Source organism: Neodiprion fabricii, chromosome 2 (assembly GCF_021155785.1).
Source record: "Neodiprion fabricii isolate iyNeoFabr1 chromosome 2, iyNeoFabr1.1, whole genome shotgun sequence".
NCBI lineage: Eukaryota > Metazoa > Arthropoda > Insecta > Hymenoptera > Diprionidae > Neodiprion > Neodiprion fabricii.
This window is the reverse complement of record NC_060240.1, coordinates 41,808,212-41,829,390: the sequence shown is the minus strand read 5'-3', so window position 1 is coordinate 41,829,390 and position 21,179 is coordinate 41,808,212. Positions and strand designations below refer to the sequence as shown.

At 41.8% G+C, this 21,179-nt stretch overlaps 1 protein-coding gene across 10 annotated transcripts in view; it reads right to left on the bottom strand.

Annotated features, from left to right (window-relative positions):
• Positions 1 to 1,442: 1,442 nt before the first annotated feature.
• Positions 1,443 to 21,179, bottom strand: part of LOC124176331 (epidermal growth factor receptor) — an 84,274-nt gene continuing 64,537 nt past the window's right edge. For 5 of the 10 annotated variants that reach the window (XM_046557473.1, XM_046557472.1, XM_046557470.1 and 2 more), the window contains 11 exons: positions 17,367 to 17,701; positions 12,392 to 12,727; positions 11,865 to 12,249; positions 10,422 to 11,101; positions 10,028 to 10,160; positions 9,429 to 9,739; positions 8,463 to 8,764; positions 7,127 to 8,338; positions 5,062 to 5,479; positions 3,725 to 3,904; positions 1,443 to 3,597 (listed from right to left, as the gene is read on the bottom strand). In XM_046557473.1, the coding sequence (XP_046413429.1) occupies positions 3,281 to 3,597; positions 3,725 to 3,904; positions 5,062 to 5,479; positions 7,127 to 8,338; positions 8,463 to 8,764; positions 9,429 to 9,739; positions 10,028 to 10,160; positions 10,422 to 11,101; positions 11,865 to 12,249; positions 12,392 to 12,727; positions 17,367 to 17,508 (4,416 nt within the window). In that variant the 5' untranslated portion in view covers positions 17,509 to 17,701 and the 3' untranslated portion in view covers positions 1,443 to 3,280. Of the gene's footprint in view, positions 3,598 to 3,724; positions 3,905 to 5,061; positions 5,480 to 7,126; positions 8,339 to 8,462; positions 8,765 to 9,428; positions 9,740 to 10,027; positions 10,161 to 10,421; positions 11,102 to 11,864; positions 12,250 to 12,391; positions 12,728 to 14,609; positions 14,876 to 15,000; positions 15,193 to 15,311; positions 15,713 to 15,877; positions 16,100 to 16,304; positions 16,639 to 17,366; positions 17,702 to 21,179 lie in introns of those variants that run through there. The other 5 variants (XM_046557474.1, XM_046557475.1, XM_046557477.1 and 2 more) reach the window with 3 other exon arrangements.

Here is a 21,179-nt window from a genome sequence, read left to right as displayed (position 1 = left end):
TGGATAGTCAGTTTCTAAAAACCACGTCATTCATCATGTGCATCTAATTTATAAATATACCGATCTATGATTGTACGTGTAAGATTTTTCATTGAATTCATTATGAATTCCGAAAGACGTTTGTTGAAATTTATTTAGAGATACTCTTTTTATCGATGCTTCAGAAGTAGCATTGTTTCAAAAATTTAACATTTTTATTTCAAATAGTCTCATTTAATACTCCGGATGCCACAACAAGAATCACTATTCAAGTATTTTCGACATTTCACCCCACTGCAGGGAGATCGCATGAATAATTGACAGCTGATTTAGACAAAAATTGGAGGGGTTCCACGGCATGACAGTAATATATTTTACTTATGGACGGCTCGACCCGAGTTCTGGAGGTACGGCCAGTTGGATCATGAGCAATGCTTCGTGAAGTACGAAACTTTGATGCTTCATATCTATACTGAGCAAGAACTCCGTAGCTGATTTAGTAAGGCTGTCGGTCAGTGGCATGGAAATTCCTCGTATAAGTCAATTCACCGTTTCATTTACGTCGACTCCACGGCTTCAACATTCCCAATGACAATTTTTATTGGCTTACGAACTCACAAATCATTTCGCTTGAGTTACGTCGCCGTAACTCTGAAACCAAGGATCCTCTATCTCGAAACCTTCGCATACCTTTACGATACCATCCAACACCTGTGCCATTTCATCAAGTCAATTCAAAGTCAGATGTCCGGAATTACTCCGACGGCATCCGTGCCAGAGTGGTACATCGCGAGATCCAACCAATATTATTATACCATTATACCCAGCATCGGGATCGATTTTTACAGGAAATACATAATGTGAATCAAATGTCCGATCTAAACGGCATATTGACGACACATGTACTGTACATGTATATATGGGTGTAAAAGCTTCAGATTGTACTTTGGAAAATTATTCCCACACTCGCAGTTTAGAAAGAGTACAATTTCGAAAATTTTCAAGCGAGTTGAAAAATTAACGACGGAGCCAGGAACGGAGCCAGGAACCGAACCTGGTATCTAGAGATGCTTTACCGGAGACTTACTCCACTGGACCACCTAGCCGCCCTGACTACAGTGTCATTAATTTCTCTCATCACCTGTATTCGAAATTGTTTTGTTTTCGTGTGCCTTTGAGTATATATAATTGTATATACATGAAATTTGTCGCGAGACGCATTTACGACTTGTGAGTGAGACTTGTTGACATGTGCACACGTTGAAACATCTATATGTGGCTATTAATGTGATTTACATTATTTTAGCCATTCAGAACGGCTCAGCCGTTTATTTTTGATGATATGAAAGAATCATATCCATATTAGAGCGAGAAAAATTAGCTTACTCGCAGTTTAGTTCGACGGTACAGCGCCAGCCAAATTCCTTATAAAAGTAGCTGTAAACGTTTAAATATAATCGTACTTTGTTCTGGATATCAATTTTTATTATTCCTGTACAAAATGGCACAATCCTACTCTACAACTATAGTAGACTATGTAAACGACGCCAAGTCTGCGCCAAAGATAATTCAAGTACTTTTTTTCTACATCCGTGGAGTTTTCCTTAATACTAAAATATCTATTTACAATTTCATAAAAAATTTCAACTTTATGAAACTCGGATACTCCCAATTTTATTGGTTTGTTATTATGACGGCACAAAGCCGAGATACTGTGTGACTCGTGTATAATGAATATGTTCCGTGGCAGATATGGCCGGATTTCCGGAGGATCTATGATTCACCGGCGAAATTTTCTAAATGCTAAAGACACATACCTTCAAGAGTAAGTAAAAATTGACGAAAATTCGACTGCGTCACGCTCGTCTGAATGTTATGTTGGGTTAATTTTGTTCGCTTTGTTTCGCTTCGAGCAGTACGTTTGCACTATATTAAGATACTAAATTCAAATATCTCCATAATAAGAAGACATTTCCTATCACAGTCGGTGACGGGCCATACGATTCATTGTCAAGGAGCGCACGAAGGATGCAACTCAATAATTGGGTACAATGCGTCGCTCGTAATTTGACGAAACGAGGAATTAATCGTTGCCTCGTTCATGTCCTCTGCTACACAGGGTCAACTCGGTTTAGATATGAGTCGGTAATATGTAGCGGAGACCGCGTCCATGACTAATGTTTGGGTTTCAATGTTTTCTACAAAAACTCTTGTCCTACAAGTGAACCTTATTCGCCTGAATAACTTGTGGAAATGTCGATTTTCAATACCATTCAACAAATTTTCATCCGTTGTATGTGGTAGATCGAATTTGAAATTGCGCCTTCGCATCATACTCAAACAAAGGTTGACCGTTCTGCAAAATTTTCGTTAGATGTTACAGTTACCGATGTAGGTACACGTGTGCCAGAGTAGGACAGAATTTGCATAGATAGATAGCTCTATAGTGTGTGCGTGTGCGTGTGTGTGTGTGTGTGTGTACGCACACACACACACACACACGTATATCTACATGGAATTAGATTATTGAATTGTGGGATAATTACTTCTATCAATTACTCTAAATTATTATCATTATAGTTATTTACAAGCCACCGATAATGAATGGCACATTAAGAATAGTTTTTTGCACTGCAAGTCCATTGTAATGGGGAAAGTTTCGGTAGACGATATCATGTCTTGCTAAATCCGGTGCGCTTGTTTCGTATCGGCCAATCTATAGTTATCGATTCGTTGTTCATTCTGATTACCACTGCGATTGGATGGAGCACTTAATATTACTATGTTATGTCATCCTATCTTCGGCGAACCTGTCTAAGTACACGTGGCATCTCTTTGATTCAAGGCACAACATTTTCTCACCCCTTCATCAGCTAGGTAATTGGTAGGTAGGTATACATTAGCGCGCCGTCTAACGTGTGTGTAACGGAGACTGTGAGGTGGCTAAATGCTATCACATCCACGCAAACATTCCCGAAACAGCAGACGTAATTGAAGCACGATATCCCAAATCATTTCTGCGTCTATGGCAGGGGTCGGTTCCAATGAAGACGAGAAAAAATACACGGTTTTTGTATTGATTACTGGCCACAAGTGCGTCCGCCACCACAGCTAATTATACCAGAAGCCGACGCATGCGGCCGTCTCTCTCATTCATTGGTCGGCTGGCAAGTATTCAATAAATAATCCTGTATAATTTTTACCAGATGATCAACGTTCATATACGACGGCTCCTCGCCGCCCCCGCTGCAACGATGTCACATAGATATACATATACCAGTGTCAGTTGGGACAATAAATATCATACTGTCGTTTCGTTCTTTCTAAGCGGTTTCAAAGGCTGGAGCTCGCGCTCAAGCCGATCGAAGTCGTTGTAATACTCGTGATCCGATTCCTCTTCCGTACTCCTTTGCCTGACCTGAGAGCCAAAGGCGGTACCGTTTGTCGTCTCCGTCTTGACGAGATCCGCGGTCGCGGGAATCCCCAACGTCTGCGGGCTCAACGCCGCGTCGTCCTGCGACATGATATACTCCGGATTGTCAACCGACGTTTTCCCGGGGATTGTTAAGAATTCCGGGTACTTTCGATATCCATTGTTCATATGCTTCGACTCTGACTCTGCAAAAGAAAAAATTCTAAAATATTGGCAGTCTGCGATTTTATCGTCTACCCCCGGTGGAGGCTTGGCAATAATCAGCATTTGCATTTCATCAACGGGTAGAGCGCGCCACGCTACGGTGCTTACCGGTAGGTTTCGAATCACCGATCAGATCCATGTATTGTATCGTGCTTGCTGGCATCTGGGGCGAGGGCATGAGGTAGTCATCTTCGTCCAGGGGCAGGTCCAACTTCAAATTTCCAATTCTAGCTTGTTGGTGTATCGTGCCGACCTCCGACTTAAAGCAGTCGTCCGTTACGTCGCATTCTACAACGCCCAAGGAATCATGTTTTATTAATGGTATATCCTCGCGAAATACCCGCATGTTACAAATAGACGTGTAAGCCCAGTCCATTATTAGTCCAGTCAAAGCGTGCTCAAAAAATAGGCTCGTGAGAATTTTGGGAAGAACGCTGTTTTTTTTTTTCATTCCCTGGGGGGGGGGGGGGTCGGCCATGAGTGTGAAACTCAGTTTCCGGGTCTGGAAAGGTTGCCGAACGGCCGCCATCTTGAAATTAAGGGTGTGATTAGTTTTTTCAATTTACCTCCGTAACCGTGAGGCTGACAAAAATTTTGTAAAGAGCTTTTTTGTAGTTGATGTTTTGTAGAAAAAAAACTTTGGTCTCTTGAAAGTTTATTCGTTCTGTTTTTAGTTTTGAAAGGTATCCATTGCTTACGGATTATTGGAATTAATCATATAACGTTGAGGTTAATTATTTTTTACTTAATTAATTTGAATTGACTGAATGTTAATAATTAGGAATCATTTCGAATTTTTTTTCTCGATTACAAATAATTAAGAATTTAATAATCCTACGACTTTTATATTTTTATAAATTTCTAAACTTCAGATTATTATTATTTACTTTCAGGAACAAATAAAAGAAGAAAGGAATTCGGATGTATTCCGTTTAAATTAAACGAAGAAGAAATAATAGAATTTAAATAATAGATCAAATTGTTCATGACAAAATGCTCTATAAAAAAGGTAAGAATCATTTTTATTGTCAGATTTCAAGTTAATTAATAATCTTGCCTCAAAGTTTTCTATTCCCTAATTTTTCATCGGTTTTGGTTTATAATTTGTTTATTATCAACATTAGCGCAAAAAGTTATAGGAAAAAGTTATGGATAATTGTATCAACTACAAAAAAGCTCTTTATAAAATTATTGTCAGCCTCACGGTTATGGAGGTAAATTAAAAAACTAATCACACCCTTAATTTCAAGATGGCGGCCGTTCGGCAACCCTTCCAGACCCGGAAACTGAGTTTCACAGTCACGGCCGACCCCCCCAGGGAATGAAAAAAAAAAAAAATAGCGTTCTTCCCAAAATTCTCAGCGAAATCACACTTTGACTGGACTATACATATAGTAAACCAACAAGAGCCTTTGCGTCTACGTCTGATATTCAAGTAAAATCACCTATGACTCCGATCATCTTAAGGGGGTCTGAACAGTATCTGGAATTCGAGCCATCCAAGCTGGCAGCCGGGCCACAATGGCCGTTCGGGTGGGTATAATGGGGGTGCTGTAGATGCGCGGGGTTTGCCTCTGCAGACTCCCGCGAGGTACCCCCATTACCCGAGACGCCGTATCGCAATAGCTCCCGGTCCCAGTTCTGTTGGTTCTGCGGTGTCGGTGAGTCAGCGGCCATTGGCGTGTTATTCGGCCAGCAGCTCTTTATCGGCGTGTTGGGAGGTGAGCCGGACGTACTCGACGGCGAGACCACGATAGGTGGTATAGGTGCCCTCGACTTTGGTTGAAGATATTCATCTGCGTCTACCACGGCTTCCGGACCATCCATCGCGGACGCCAGATTTCTTATCATTTCTTTTTTATCCTAGTTACAATGATTGCATATTTATACAGGTCATGTGGCTTCGCGATAGAATTAAAGTTTACAATCAGTATTTGCGGTCAGAGTGACGAATGGAAGGTGCATTCGTTAATGTAATCACCGATATCCGTTTGCAGTCCCTCGAATTATATTATATAATGTGGTGGATTCTGATCGTCCCAGCCGGACACTCCGAAAATGGAATGGGGTACCAGAGAAAGTTTTCCTTTAGCTTTGGAGGATTCCGGAGGGGAAAGATAGTTTCGATTATTGGTTGACTTGTCGATTGTACTATTTCCGACGTTTCGCAAGGGCATCTGATTTTAAGGAAGGAGCACGACTCTTGATAACGGATAGTTGATAGCGAGATCAAGGACAAATTGAAACCGTGAAACTTCTTTTACTTTCTTTCTTTGAATTTTTTTTTTTTTTTGTCTACTTAATTCGTGTTTCACCAATTTGTGGGTTAATTATCTTTGTAATGGATTTCATGTCGCTGCGATTTCTCGTTAGTGAGTCTCTTGTATGAAAGCTTGAGTCAGATATGAGGTTTGACTTATACCGAAGTATCGTGTCGTACGGCCGTTAATTGTATTCGTTATTAATCTACGAATTTCTTTTTGCACACTATAGGCTATAGGTACATTCAAACTCTGTGATTTTTCACCCGCGCAAAAATTTTTAGTGATGAAGAGGAACAGCGGTACTCATAGGAACTGAAAAAGTGAGAATTTTTTTCAACAGGAAAAAATACCAAATCTATTTTTTCGATTGTTCGAAACTCGATAATTTTGCATCGCAAAGAAGACTTTACAACAGGGGAGAACAACGTATACGGTAGCTTGAGTGGAAGAGAAGAATATTTGAAAAAAAATTTTTGCTCCGGTGTTTATATTCGTCTTTGATCTTGCTTCCAACTGCCAAAATACGTATTTCACATTTAAAATCAGTCGTCACTCGCGAAGTCTCGACCATGGCACAATGCAAAAGTCAACTCATTCACTAAGTCATCAAGCCATTATCTTTTTTTTAAAACCCTCCGAGTTTCGTATTGAGATTTCTCTTTTATCCCTTTTTACTTTCGAGTTATTCGCTTGGGGTGCTTATAACCGACTACCCTGCAGTGAACCGAGTCTCAGGATTTCACCAAATTTTAACGCGTCGTAAAGATGAATGGTTGGTATCGCTTGTGCAGAAAAATGTCATCTTTCGTACGGAATTCTTGGCCAGTACATGCATTAGGTACCAAGTTGTAAAAATACGGACCATTGAATGTTATCACGTTTTTATTAAATCATTGTCTGTGCGAAATTTTAAGTGAAGAATACCAAATCAAGAAATTTGCATTTTTTCATATTACGTGACTAACAGTTGATAACATTACCTCGAAATATCTGCGGAAGCGAAGTTGCGGTCACAAATGTTTCGGTGCTTTTCGAATCTTTCAGAAACTCGTACGTAAAGGAATAAGTGAGGTAATTACTATTTCTGATTAGATTAGCGTACGAAAATTCATAACAGATTTTTTCGCACCAAACCTCCCACAGGGGTCATCCTACTATCATGAACCATAGTCGAATTCCATACAAAGGATATTTGCACTAGGAAAGAAAAAACAAAAAAAATTTTCAACGTGAGATAGAGACTCACCTGCAATGTATAGGATGGTAGTATCATGTACTTGTCCCCCTTTATTGCCAGATAACGTCCAGGATCTCTCGACATTTTCGCAAAGTCGTCGGCAAGTTCCTTGAAGCTTGGCCTCGACTCCGCGTCGAGCATCCAGCATTTTATCATGATCATGTACACATCGATCGTACATATCGCCGGCTGCGGTAACCGTTCCCCCTTTTCCAATAATTCTGGCACATTTCTTGCCGGAACGTTTTCGTAGGGTCTTCCACCATAAGTCAAAACTTCCCAGATGGTAACACCGAATGCCCAGACGTCTGACTTGTGCGTAAATACGCGGTGCTGAATACATTCTAAGGCCAACCATTTTATTGGCATTTTACCGCCAGCAGCCTTGTACTGTTCCTCGTTGATGTCCAAAAGCTTCGCGAGGCCAAAGTCGGTTATTTTCACGCAGTTTGGCGTTTGCACAAGGACGTTCCTCGCTGCCAAATCCCTGTGGACCAATCGTCTCTCTTCGAGATAGGCCATACCCCTGGCGATCTGTGTACACCAATTCAACAGAGGCTTTGAGCCAATCTTGTCCTTATACTTTCTAACGAAGTCAAGGAGACAACCGAGCGGCATCAGTTGTGTCACAAGCATCATCTGCGACGTCATGCAGACGGCGAGTAGCTGAAGTAGATTCGGATGCTCGACACTTGCCATGATATAGGCTTCATCGAGGAACTCCTTCGACGTATTGGATCCTGTCCCATCGTGGAGAACTTTGATCGCAACCGGGATCTTAACATTCTCACCCTCTGGCACCCAGACTCCCTTGTAGACGTTGCCGAATGCCCCGTATCCGAGTATACCGCCCTTTCTCATCTCCTCCTCCTTGATTATACGCAGCTTTGCTAAGTTCGGCTTCACTCCCGTAGGCCTTAGAGGTTCGTTGTCATCAAGCCCGGTAAGTGCCATCGTCATTTTCACGGTATTTTCCTTGGCCTTCGTCCGCTGACGCCACAGGCATAATACAGCAGCGGAGAAGACCATTAGAATCACTACGAAAACACCAACACCTGCTAATATTGCCGGTGTTTGTTCGCCTTCTAACGGGTAACTCATCTTCTTTGCATGATTGGAGCAGAACGGGTCGTTGTCCGCAGGGAACCTCGTAAACGGCTGTTCTGGCGGGCAGGTATCGGTGCAATTGAAGGATGTTGCATTGTCTTCCGTGGCAACGTTCTGAAAAATTAGCATTACTGTTTAATGATATCGCTGCGCAGTTCGTCGCATCTATATAATATAAAGGCTAATCGTGGGAGGGGTGAAACTAAGGAAATAAACTTGGTGTACAGGTAGAACTTACGGCGAACACCTTGAAGTTTCGGCACTTGTAGCACTGATCAGCTCCCGGGCCGTAACAGCCCCTGCACTCCGAAGAGCATGGGATGCAGCTCCGGGTTTCCGGGATAGCGAAGTGATCGGCGGGGCACTCGTCTTCGCACTGTTCACCTTTCTTGTACTTGGCGCATTCCTGGCAAACTTGTTGATGAAAACCGTACCCGGTACACCTAAGGCACCGAGGGTGACATTTCCGACAGACTGCTTTACCAGCAAGGGCCTTCAGAGGACCCCGTTCCTGAGGCTCGACCCCCTCCCAGTAGTAACCTACACGCGCAAACATACATATGAATAACCTGTCCGGTAAGTGGTCGAGTTACACTGCCCGGCAAGACGTTTACCGTAAATAAAGGAAGCAAATTTGGCAACCAAAATTTCACTCAGAGTACCGGTTATACAAATACATACCATTCTAATAAGATTACATGAGGCAGTCTTTCGTGAAAGGTATTAGAAATGAAAACATCCACAGGCGTTTGTAGGCATTTGTAGGGCGCTACTGCCGCCTAGCAAATATGGCCGCCATGGGGGTAAGCCGCTGGCAAGGTTTACGTTGAATTTGAACAGAGCGCGTGACATTTCTTGAATAAAAATTACATTTCCACGTTTGAAAATATTTTCAGCGTATCTCAAATCGGTTTTCGAATACACGAAGGCGTCTGTCACTACTAGGAATTAAATAAAGTTTGCTAGAGCTGTTGATTTGGGTAAAAAAATACTAGTAAACGCGTTATTTGCAGATATATTGGTGGAAGGATGATCTCATGCGGTGAGACACGCAGTAAGTGCGAATCTGTGCAAATAATGCAGAGATAATGCCTGCGATGCCGTTTAGCTGTATCTCTGCGACGGCCATTTCGAAGAGTACACAGAGCGACCATCAGGTCCCGCATAGAATGTTTATACTCCCAATAGAGATACGCGTACTCACCTTCCGGGCAAGACTCATCCGTTCTCAAACACCTCTCCGGTGTTTCGAAGTTCATAATCGCTTTTTCGCAACTGTGACACCCATTTGGACCAATGTTATTTTCCGGACCCTCGCACCCCCCTACGCAATTATCGTGACAATGTTTGCATATCCCACCATCGTTGAACTTTGATGATGGACATTTGGGAACGCAGAAAGGCCCGTCGCGCACATGCTTACATGAGTGGCAGTGTTCCGCATTCGGACCAGAACAAGTACCGTTGCATTGCACGTGACAAGGTTTGCAGACTCTTTCGTCTGCTTGGTAAATACTGAAATGCAAAAAATATCGGCCGTTTGGTGAACGATCGTGATTTCAATAGTAAGTTAATAATACTTTGAGGTGACTATTTTTATTTAATACCTGTAGTTGTTGGTTATGGGATAATAAAATTCAGATCTCTTGTCAACAATTTTGGCTAGCTCGCAATCAGTGTTCAAGCGCAGATAGATGGGCTTACAATTAATCATAGAACAAAATTGCTAATAATAATAGCAATTCAAAAATATAATTCATGCTTCAAATTGATAATATTACCAGCCACGCAATCAAAACTTACCCAGGTACTGCTGTGCAATTTTGTACGCAAATATTCTCCAATATGAAATTCCTGCAGGACAAACATTGCTCGGGACCTGGCCCCCAGCAGCCCTCGTCCGAACATTGATCATCGCATACCAAGCCTTCGCGTGCTGCAACAAATAATGCAGATGATACATGACGTTGTTGTGCAAGCGAACTTGGTCAAAAATTGTGAAGGTCATCACATGCCGAATTCATTTGCCATCAGGCTACTCATTAGCCCATGTATGTACAAAGCAGGGCAAGTAGGCTTTGTTCCCAATTTGAGAGAAAATGATCAAAAACGTGTAGTTCAAGAACCGAGCAAGTTGGGAATACCGTGGATAAAGAAGAATTTCCAGTACAATCAGATGTAATACCAAGTTACTCACCGCAGTCAGCTTCGGGCTTGTTGCTGGACAAAATCGTGGTATGTTCTTGAGACCTTTTTATTCGCGTCCAGTTGATGCTCTGAGCGTAGCAGAGATCCGTGTTCTCCAGGATTGCTACCGTACCAGAGTTGATCTTTTTCAGTGAATTCAATCCGAGGGACACCAGGGCTGTCTTCACAATGTAAAGTGATGCAAAGAATGTTTCGGTAAGGCTTCTGCCCCCGATAACCTCCAGATTCCGGAAGTATGAAAGATTTGTGAACTGCTTGTGATACCCTTGAATATTAACGTATCCCGTAACTTCCTTTAGCGTGCTGAACACCTCGAGTTTGTCGGGGTGAAGCTCCAGATACCTCGGTCCAAACGTAAAGTTTTGGTATATATGTTGATACCCCATGAAACTCTGATCCAATATTGTGATCGAGCCTTCAATTATTGTACAATCTTTAAAGCTGTCAATGTTTCCAGAATGGACCCGATCCACGCCTTGGCAAGTCTTTGGGCATGGACCGTCGCATGGTACACATTCACCATTAACAGCCTTTTTCTTTGCAGGACACGAACGCACGCATGCACCGTTGTCCTTCAGAAGGTGTTCGGGACACTTACGGACACACGTCGCACCATATGCATACTTTCCATCGGGGTTTGTTTCCCACGAGTATGTTGTCGGATTATACCTGTTGATGAGAATTATAACCGTTGTATGGTAAGATCGTGTTGATATTGAAACACGCGCATGATGGGCAATAAGTCGCATAACTATTTGGCAGCCGGAGATTTATCGATTCAGTCAGATATGTCAGCAGTGAGTGTCGTATATTGCACGGGGCTTGTTGCATGAAAATGAATCAATTTGAAAAGTACAGGATCATTCTACTGTATTTCATTTGGGCAGCAATCGACGTGTCCACGTAATGCATCGACGGCTTGAAACAGCAAACACATCAGCCGTAGTGTCTTATTATTAAGGACATACATGCGTGTAGGTCGAAATCGTGCCAGGTCGATGAAAATTATACAAATTGTTCTAGCTTTTGCTTTAAACACTTGTGAAAACATTGAAAACGTTTGTCTGAACCATGACGATGTTAATTTACTTTTGATTTTTTGTGATTTTATAAGTTGAGCCTGACAGTTTGCCATCAGAATCACTGTAAAATCACAAAAAATTAAAAGTCAAATAACTCCGGTATGGTTCAGACAATCGTTAAAAAAAAAAAAAAAAAAAAAAAAACAGACAACCGCGCCGTGGTATTGACAAAAGAGGACTCTACCATAACGAGACATTTTCTCCTACGATTCTTTCTATTTTTCGTACCTAACGCCGAGACCATCTATTGCATAAGAATACTAACAATATGAATCTTTCAGCAATTTATTCGACTGCTGTCGGCTGTATCATAATCTGCCGTGGCACATAGATAAATATTATTTTCTTACTTCTGCATTGCCGGACATTCTTGCGTACAGACACCGTCGTCGAAAAAGTTTTTGCACGCCAAACAATCACTCTGCTTCGGTCCGGTGCAACCCCCGGCGCAAAAAAGATGACAGCACTCCCTTGGATTTTGCCCGAAGCAACGTCCCTGCCAGCACTGTGGCGAGCAATTTATCTTTGAGAAACTCTGGCAATTGTGGGGTCCTTCGCCCCAGCATCCCTGCTCACAACTCTTGTCGCACTCGGGGCATACCCGCTCCGGGGCTGTGAAGTTGTACACGTAATCATACTTTGCCTGGGGACCCGTTATTATTTCGTCCCAATTGATGGTCCTCATGTGGCAGAGATTGTAGTTGTTGTACATGCCGACACTGCCATTTAGGATGTCTGGGGAATAATTAATAAATTATTACTAGGTGAATATCATTACTTCAGTGAAGCTCGGCATACCTATATGTATACTTTCAGTGTATATATAAGTATATCGCGTTATTGTTGATGCGGCCAAAATCAGATATTAAACCGTTACCTCGAAGTGCCGGTAGCTCGAGGCTATTCATCTGGCACATGGTGACGAATAGTGCAAACTCGGCCTCGTGAATGTTCAGCTTGAACAGGGTTCGGCCGCGAATGATCTGGAGCCGTGGCAGGACAACCTTCTGCACGTCCACGTGGCTGATGAGGACGTACCCGGTGACCTCTCGGATGTACTGAAGGAAACTGAGGTCCAGCTCAAGGTTCTGCAGCCATGTGATTTCGAGGTTGCCGTCAACGTACGTACAATTCGTATACCGATCTCGAAGATTTCGGTAATGATGGTCCTTGTTGGAGGGTACCGATAGTCGACCATTTGTCCCGATACAGACTGAAAAAGTTTAGAAAAAATTTTATCAACGTGCTTTCCGCCCACTTCGTCGATACACAATAAGCTATACCCAAATCAAATGATAATCGAAAGGTACACGGCCTGAGAAATATTCGGCCGAGCTTCGTATGCGCTGACAGTTTAGCTTAGTATACAAAAATGAAAATACCGATATCATTACTGTTCACCTTTGTCAGACGCTTGTATAAAAATTGGATTTCTGTCCCTGCATTCGCTTAAGGGCATGACCGAATGATTAGCAGCAGGATAATAAACGGCAGAATACAGTTTGAGGGAATAAAACAAGTAACGAGGATCAATAGGGTTGGTCGCATAGGCAGATTTCGCGGTTTATTCGGCAAGCGCAGGCATCGGCAAATTCTAACTGTCTTTTCACGAATCGCCCGACCAATCACAAAACATGGACTGATTAAACTGTAAATGGCCACGTATATATTTGTTCGTTATAAGGGAACAAGCGATTGCTTTGGATCACGTATACGTGTTGAGACACCGAATTCGTATACATATCTGTGATGCTCTTATAACGAGGAGTGGTATTGATCATCGACACATTCACGCACGTGTGATTCTCGAGCTCTCCAGGTAGTAGTCGGTGAAAGTTCCGGCGTCGAATTTCTTGGAATCCTATTCCCCTTACCGCCCAAACATACGTCTTACAACGAGGTTGCACTGTATGCGATAAAGAAAAACTTTTCTTTGAGATAATTTTGAAAAACCTTTCTTCAAGAAGATGCGAAGCAAAGTATCTTTCAAGGACGCAACAGAATATGTAACTTGATAACCTTGTGGAGAAAGAATGAACGCAATGCCAACCTTCTCAACTCATTATTGGAAAGTAAAAATGTATGGAGTTTTCACGGGCATATAATGCATTTCCCTAATAAGTAAACCTCATCAACCGGAAGGCCTTGATTACTTCAGAATTGTTCTATTTATTTCTAGTAGCGAATAACAAATCGAAATCAAAAAATATGTAGCCTCAGTTGAATTATTAATATCATGTTATAGTGCAATGTACATTTTCTAGCTTCGATTCAAGGTTTCGTGAGGCCTTCAGCGCGAAAAGTTGTGTAGTAAAGCGAAGCTGCCATTGTTTATCAACGCGTGTACACGCCGCGCGCCGCCTCTATGTCGTTTCAGCCGGAGCGGCTACTGCATTACACCCTGTGAGATCAAAGTAAAAGCAACACGAACGTTGATAGTTCCTTTCGCCACTCTTGTCAATATTCCTCTTAATTTTCATGAAGAGGGTAAAACAAAACTCACAAGGCCAAATAAGTGTAACGTTTTTAAGTCGATAGTTTCTCAAGCATAATCCGTATTATACACCGCACAGTAGCTATATTTATTAATGCCTGCATCAATTCTTTACATCCAAGTGTAGATGTAGAAAATCGGGTTCCGGCCGTAGGCCAGTAAAACGAACACAGCTCATGCGTGTAAAGTCACTTCTGGTTACCACGTACACATGTGTACGCATAAGAAGGTGATTCTAAAACGAACTGCGATACTAGCCTAATCGTCGATCAGTATCTTATATAAGATATCAGTTCCGTTTCAGCATCAACCCCTGCACGTGTACTTGGATAAGTTATAAGTTTATTGAAGATTTATGAGCACAGAAAAGATAAATAAAAATAATCTGCTCGCTTGTTGACTCGATTCATAGCATATTTTCCAAACAATACTGGCACAGAGACGATTGAGAATCTAACAGATTTATGTCGACCTCTTTATTTAGCACGCTGATCCGTTGTGAGGGTGAAAAGCTGGGGAAGAGGGAGGGGGGCGGGGGGGTGTAGAACTGGTAAGATGAAGAAAAATAGGAAAAGCTAAGGAGTTCAGAACTGAAATGTACCGCAGACAAGGAACAAATAACGGCGTGTGGAATGTGCTTTGTTCGTCGATCTCTCTCCGTATTGCCTTTCAGGCATCTCCGGCTCTTGGTCGCTCTCGCGCAATCTCACCTCGCCGGACGGCTCTGGGACTGTGAGGTTGCGAGGCTGCAGGACCAGCTCGTGTCTGGCTCCGAGTACGTGAGCCTTTCTCTGGATATTAACTCTACCAGAAGTACCGGACGGCGGTTTATTGTGAACCTTGATCACCTCAGCCACCCAGTTCAACCTTGAACGGTAATATTGCTTGTATTCGTATTATAACAACTGTTTGCCTTCGGAGCCTACGTCGTAAGACTCTATGTGCTCTGAGTATTCTTCTCTCGATAAAATAATACAAGCGTGGAGCGCTACCTCGGACGGGCGCATTTCACGTCGATTCGATCAATGGTTAGGAACGTTGCGTGGAATCCCCGTACACGTGCATCATCCCCACACACATACGGAGCAAGGATTTGTTGACTTTTCCAAGTATGGCAGTCAGATATGGCGCAAGAAATATTTATTGCATTCGTGTGAATGTCATTTGTTTCAACAGAAAGGTGGCTACAACAATAACTTGTGTTATCGTATCAAACCACTCTTATTTGAATTAACCAAACATTTTTTTACGCCATATATTCATACAAACTGACTGTAGTTCTAAAAATTTTTCTGCTACGTACCGTGGTATTCTTGTAGCAATCGTGGCAACACGGAAGGAACTCTCATTCCTCATCTCTATCATTCAAGGTTTCGGATGCAAATTGATTGAAATCGAACGCTTCTAGGAGTCAACCTAATTTTCTTACTCAATTGCTTGCTTGCATTGGTACAAAAGTTACAACACTTTCATTGTTTTCGACCAAATCTTTCAACGCTCCGTTGTCACACTTCCGGGGAATACTGCCGGTGTCGCTTTGGGTCAAATTGACCCCATATCGGATTTCAGAACGCTGTTACATGCAAACTATCATTCTGGTTTGAAACAAAAAATTGGGAGAAATACTTTGAACATTCTAAAATAAGAATTCATGGCTGTTTTAGGAGAAATAAAATGGCAACACGTTAAAAAAAAATTCACAAAGTCATAAGTTTGCAAAAAGAGGTTCTTCGTATAAAAAATTGTAAGTTTTTCAATTTTTAATATTTTTTCCACAATATTATTGCGTGACACTCTCGAAACGGGCTACGCAATGGGGGAAAGAAATAGCTTGTTAGTGTACAATTCACAAAGCGTATTCATTCTGACCCATGAAGCTAATCACGATGTTCCGTAAGCACCTGTCGCATGAACACATTTTGGTATGTGTGCACTGGTAGGCAGATACGGACAGCCTTTGAGTAGAACCACCAAATTATCGGTAGGTGGCAGAGAAGGATCCATTTTCACCCTTTCAGTTACAGATATTTAGTCCCAAAGTCCACAGATTCAGTGTGACAACGAAAGGTTGAACAAGACTCAGAATGGAACCTGTCAAATGACAAACTATATTTGTTTGTATTTGCTGGACACCTAAAGCCATACAGGCAAATTGATTGAATTTAAATTTTAAACATGTAGTTCAAAAAAGGCACCAAGTTTCACAAGTTCTAAATTTTTTAGGATAATTCCTAATACTGGTAGTCATTTTAGTGTACAACGAATTACGCAATAGCTATCAGATTATGTTAATTACCAAAGTTTTATTGGCTGATTGAACATGGACGGTTTTGACCATTTCGATAAATTGTTCAAGGGTTTTCCAACTACAGGATTCTAAATCCGAATGATCAGCCCCAATGATACACAGTTAACCGTAATAATAAATTATTCTTCCCTTTTACAGGTTAATCAAAAATACAGAACACTGAATATATGTCAAGAATCAAGGAAAACATAGAAGTCAAATGCGTTACTAGAAATATATTCAGGGTTAGAAACATGTCAAGGTCAAAGTACAGTGACGGAGCAGGATTGCTTAAGAATTTCACTTTCCTGGCTCGTTAGGGCTTGGAACTCAGTGTTGTCAGCTGAAAAATGGAAAAATTATTATTTTGACATCAGAATTAGAAGAAATGCATGCAACGTTTGTGGAGTACATCTCTGCGAGTTGAGGTATACTCTTCCGCGTGTCTTAATTCTACAATATAGCAGGTCAAAAGTCTTGGACCGTGTAGAATCATGCCCAAGTAATAACGCTTTCGGATCACTCTATCTGAAATTTATTCGATATATATATACATATACATATACATATATATATATATATATATATATATATATATATATATATATATATATATATATATATATATAGCGTTAGTTCGTCTCATCGTTAGGTGTATTACGATTATGACGATGGTACGTCCGTGAGAATGTTCGAGGTCTCATGTTAGATATACGCATATATACGTATAATATATATGAGTTGAGACCTCATGTTAGATATACGTATATATACGTATATATATATATATATATATATATATATATATATATATGAGTTGAGACCTCGAACACTCTCACGGACGTACCATCGTCAAAATCGTAATACACCTAACGATGAGACGACCTAACGCTGTTAAATCACTGTGTTACTATATGCCCTATTGATAACCTTAAAATGTAATGATTTGGACTGCCGGAATCGTCGTGAAGATTTTGTCAAGTACCAACTATTCTTTCGCGAGAAGAGTTGCCAAGGTGCGGTAAATCAAATTATAGAATAAGCTCGGATCAGATCGGGATGTTGTCTCACTTTTTCCTTTCACAAACTCAGAATTGAGTTCTGCGGAAGCATATCGATGCGAGAAGACAACCACCAACAATATCAGTGCTGCGCCGAGGAGACGACTGTGCGTTGACGGCGAATTGAGCTCGATGCGATGCAGACTTGACATGGTGAGCGTTCATGCCCTCCACGGATCCGTGGACTCTGTCAAGGTGACCTTGAGGGATGCCACGGAGACTGGCCTCGGAAGCACGGCTTTCGGACACGCGTCAAGAAAGTCGAATGCGTTTCGAACGAACGTTGCGGTTTCCATCGCGCCCAATTCATCAAGTCTGGCACATGCCAGAATGGATGACTTCTTTCTAAAACATGTAATAAAGTTAATTAGTCAATGTGAACATCGCTGGTCTCGACAAAAAATTCAAATTAACATTTTTAATACGTATAAGTATACTACGTATGTGGACATAACATAATATCCGATGCGTGTTTTCAATACAGGCATGAGTACAGCACGCAGAGGAAGGTTCAGATATGACGTCACCGATACTTTCGTTACATTATTTAAATACAAGAAATACCCTCTTCACCACTATTTAGTTGTACGACGGTAACGTGTGGTTTTGTCAGAATATTAGATCATAATCGTAAGCCCCTCGTAAAAATCGCTTTCTGATAAACTTCCAGTGCTGGTATTCGCTTGCTTTCTTAATATCTTCGAGTGAAAGACATATAATCACTCTTTAGAGTGACTCTATGCACTCCATGCGTTTCGACTGGAAAAGTTCACTCTTAAAGAGTGAATATTTACTCAATCATCCGAATTGCGCTGTTTTCACTCCTAGGAAATTTGGAAAGTATTCAACCAATTCCTCATTTGGTTATTTTTTGAATAATTTGGCCTCTTCTTTCCTGGCGCTTCTCTGGTCCGTACCCCGGCCCCGCAGACAATGTTTTAATATTCGAACGGAGGCTCTGTATGATGATCGCATCTTACCACATCTTCCGGATAGCATGTAATTCTGTGCGATTTCATCACAGCAACGACAGTAGGTGACGGCGACGTGGCATATTCTGTAACTGCAACGCTAGCCTTAGCCGAGCGGGTAAGCTATCCGTAATAAAAAATATTCGAGAATGTTTCCTAATGGTTCTCCTCCTGAATCCATGTGTGCACAACACGCATGGGTATATGTTTTAGGAGTTAGCGAAAGAACGGTTTTTGCCACAAATTCCCCTTCCATCTCCTCTGTTAGAGGGCAATTTGGTTTTCTTGTACTCCTTGACCTTTTCTCATCGTCCTTCGATCAACTTAGCGATCTACCCGTCCACCTAGCTACTTGCCTTTTTACCAATATATCCGTTCATCCATCTATCCATGTTTCCATTTTTCGATGCACCTAACCATCTATCCACACATCTACGGATATACTATCTGCGTAGGTATACAGGTCCCTATGCTCGTTGTCAGTGTTCTTGAAGATTGTAAAAACAATCGGACGGACGTTGTTATCAACCATATCAATGCATAAGTGACGATGTTGACTCAGTTGACACGGTTCTCGCCGTGAGCCCGTGATAATTTTTTTTTATTACAGAGGATTTCTTAAAAAAGCTCGCTTCAACGTAATCCAACGTCGTAAATGAGGGAGCCTGAAATTGCCCGGGTCCCAGGACTGTGGCAACTGGATGTTAACGATTTTACGATTTAACAAGGCGGAAAGGAGCCTACGTAATTCAAGTGCTGCGCTGATACGGCGATTCGTACTGAGCTTTCCTAATTCGAACTTGATTGTGGTTTCGATGCAAATTATTATGATGGAACGAAGACTACTTTATTTTAGACTTTAGGGATGGTCTATAGCTCGACAGCTCCGGGGGATCTTATTATTTATTATCGGCATCACGAATCTTGGTCCTTTTACTATAAAAGAGATGTTTCTCCTACCGCGGCCAGGCTGGATTTCGACGTCATTATACGCCTATGCCAACGCCAATTTCATTTAAATAACTGTTCGCAGAATATTGAGTTACAGGAAAGTCCTTCTCTCTTTCCTCAACGGCACGGATAGACATTGGTATAACGGTGATGGTGGCACAAATATCAATTATGCACAGAAATGATGCGCGTGGCTGTTGAGCTTTGCCGATTATAATTCGGTTGAAAATTCATCGAAGCAAGCAAATGTGAAGTTTCGAAAGTACCCGCACCGTCGTGCCATCCAAAATTCGTTCTCTGTATACGGTTCTTGAACTGGACCGTATGGTCACTGGGCCGTATTTATTTCAGCAAATCTAGGCATCTCTCAGATGCGAGATTTAGGTATCTGGTTGAGATATGTTTCATAACATCAAGGCCCGGGTATATGAGATTTCATATACAATAAGTTAGGAACAATCGGAGCGGGCACCAGTCAGCTGTAAATATGAATAAAACAAACGGTTATCGGCGTATTCCCGTGATATCCGGTGGTGCATCGCTATACCGAGTCTGCTTTAAATGAAAATTGTGAGCATAGCTAACGATAAGTTGGGTTCAACACCTACATCTTGGCTCTTTAGATGACGCTATCTTTTTCTTTTTCAATTGTACCATACTGCGTCTCCACTCCATCTCTATCCACAGTAAGCAGAATACTGAATTCAGAATCTATATTGGAATTGCACTGACTCTTTGACATCCGATGCTACTTTTCACTGTGCCGATTACGACAGGTAAGCTATTATCTCCACTTCAACTATAACGATGCGGTTTTGGACGGTTCAGCAACTGCAGCATCGTTATCACTTGGTCATCATTTGTTTCACGCGTTGTATTGGTTCAATTGAGCTCGGGACCATAATATCTTTCGATAATGGCACCCGCACCTTTTGCGTGTTGTTCCCGTCGGCTTCTACAAAATAAACGACTGATTCCTCTCTGAATGAATCCATTTTGAATTTCGCAAACAAGTGGGGTTTAATTTCTGATAAATTCTCTATCCCGGCATCCGATGTTATTTATTACAAGTTTCTATAATACGCGTAATTGCGGTGTGATGTATCAATTCGGCGAACAGCGACACAATTCTAACCTGATTAACATCTTTATCCCGTTCCCCGTCTCCGACCACGTTCAGATATAAGGGATACCGTTATGGGAAGTTGGCATAAAATTAAGGTCGGAAGATGCGATTATTTGGCAAGTATTCATTCTTTGCAATACGACGATATGGGAAACCGTTACTACTGTTGAGAGGTTTTGGTTAATTGGCGTGAAAGGCCGCACAGTCTGAATCTACTTTCGGGGTAAGAATGTATGCAGGGTGACGGAACACGAATTCACTAATGGCCGATCTGGACGCCAGGATGGATAATATTTCATCGCGATCTCGTCGCCGTATAACTACCTACGTTCGTAAAGATCACCCCACGTTAACTCGTACCGTGACGTCAAAACCCTTTCAGCGTTGTAACTTTCATTTCGCGAACATCTTTCGCTCCATCTAAGTCGAGTCAGCTGGCTTGGCCTCGGTGATGTCATCGTTGCAGCGTACTCTGCCACGATTTCCGATCTCCGACCAACACCCACTCATGGGACGCCCACGTTCGACGTCAACTATGTTATATACACCGTTCAGTCGAAATTGTTCACCGCAATGTGCTATTAACGATTAAGTCCGGCTTATACGGAAAATCACGTAATGCCCATACAGGGCTCGAATTGGAATTATTTGCAGCAAGGGCTACGGACTTATACGCACGCGAATTATAGAGTTATGACCCGGACAACATTTACGGTATTTGAAACGAACATCAGCTACACACTGCGGGAGCAATTGATTTTCTACGTCCCACCGT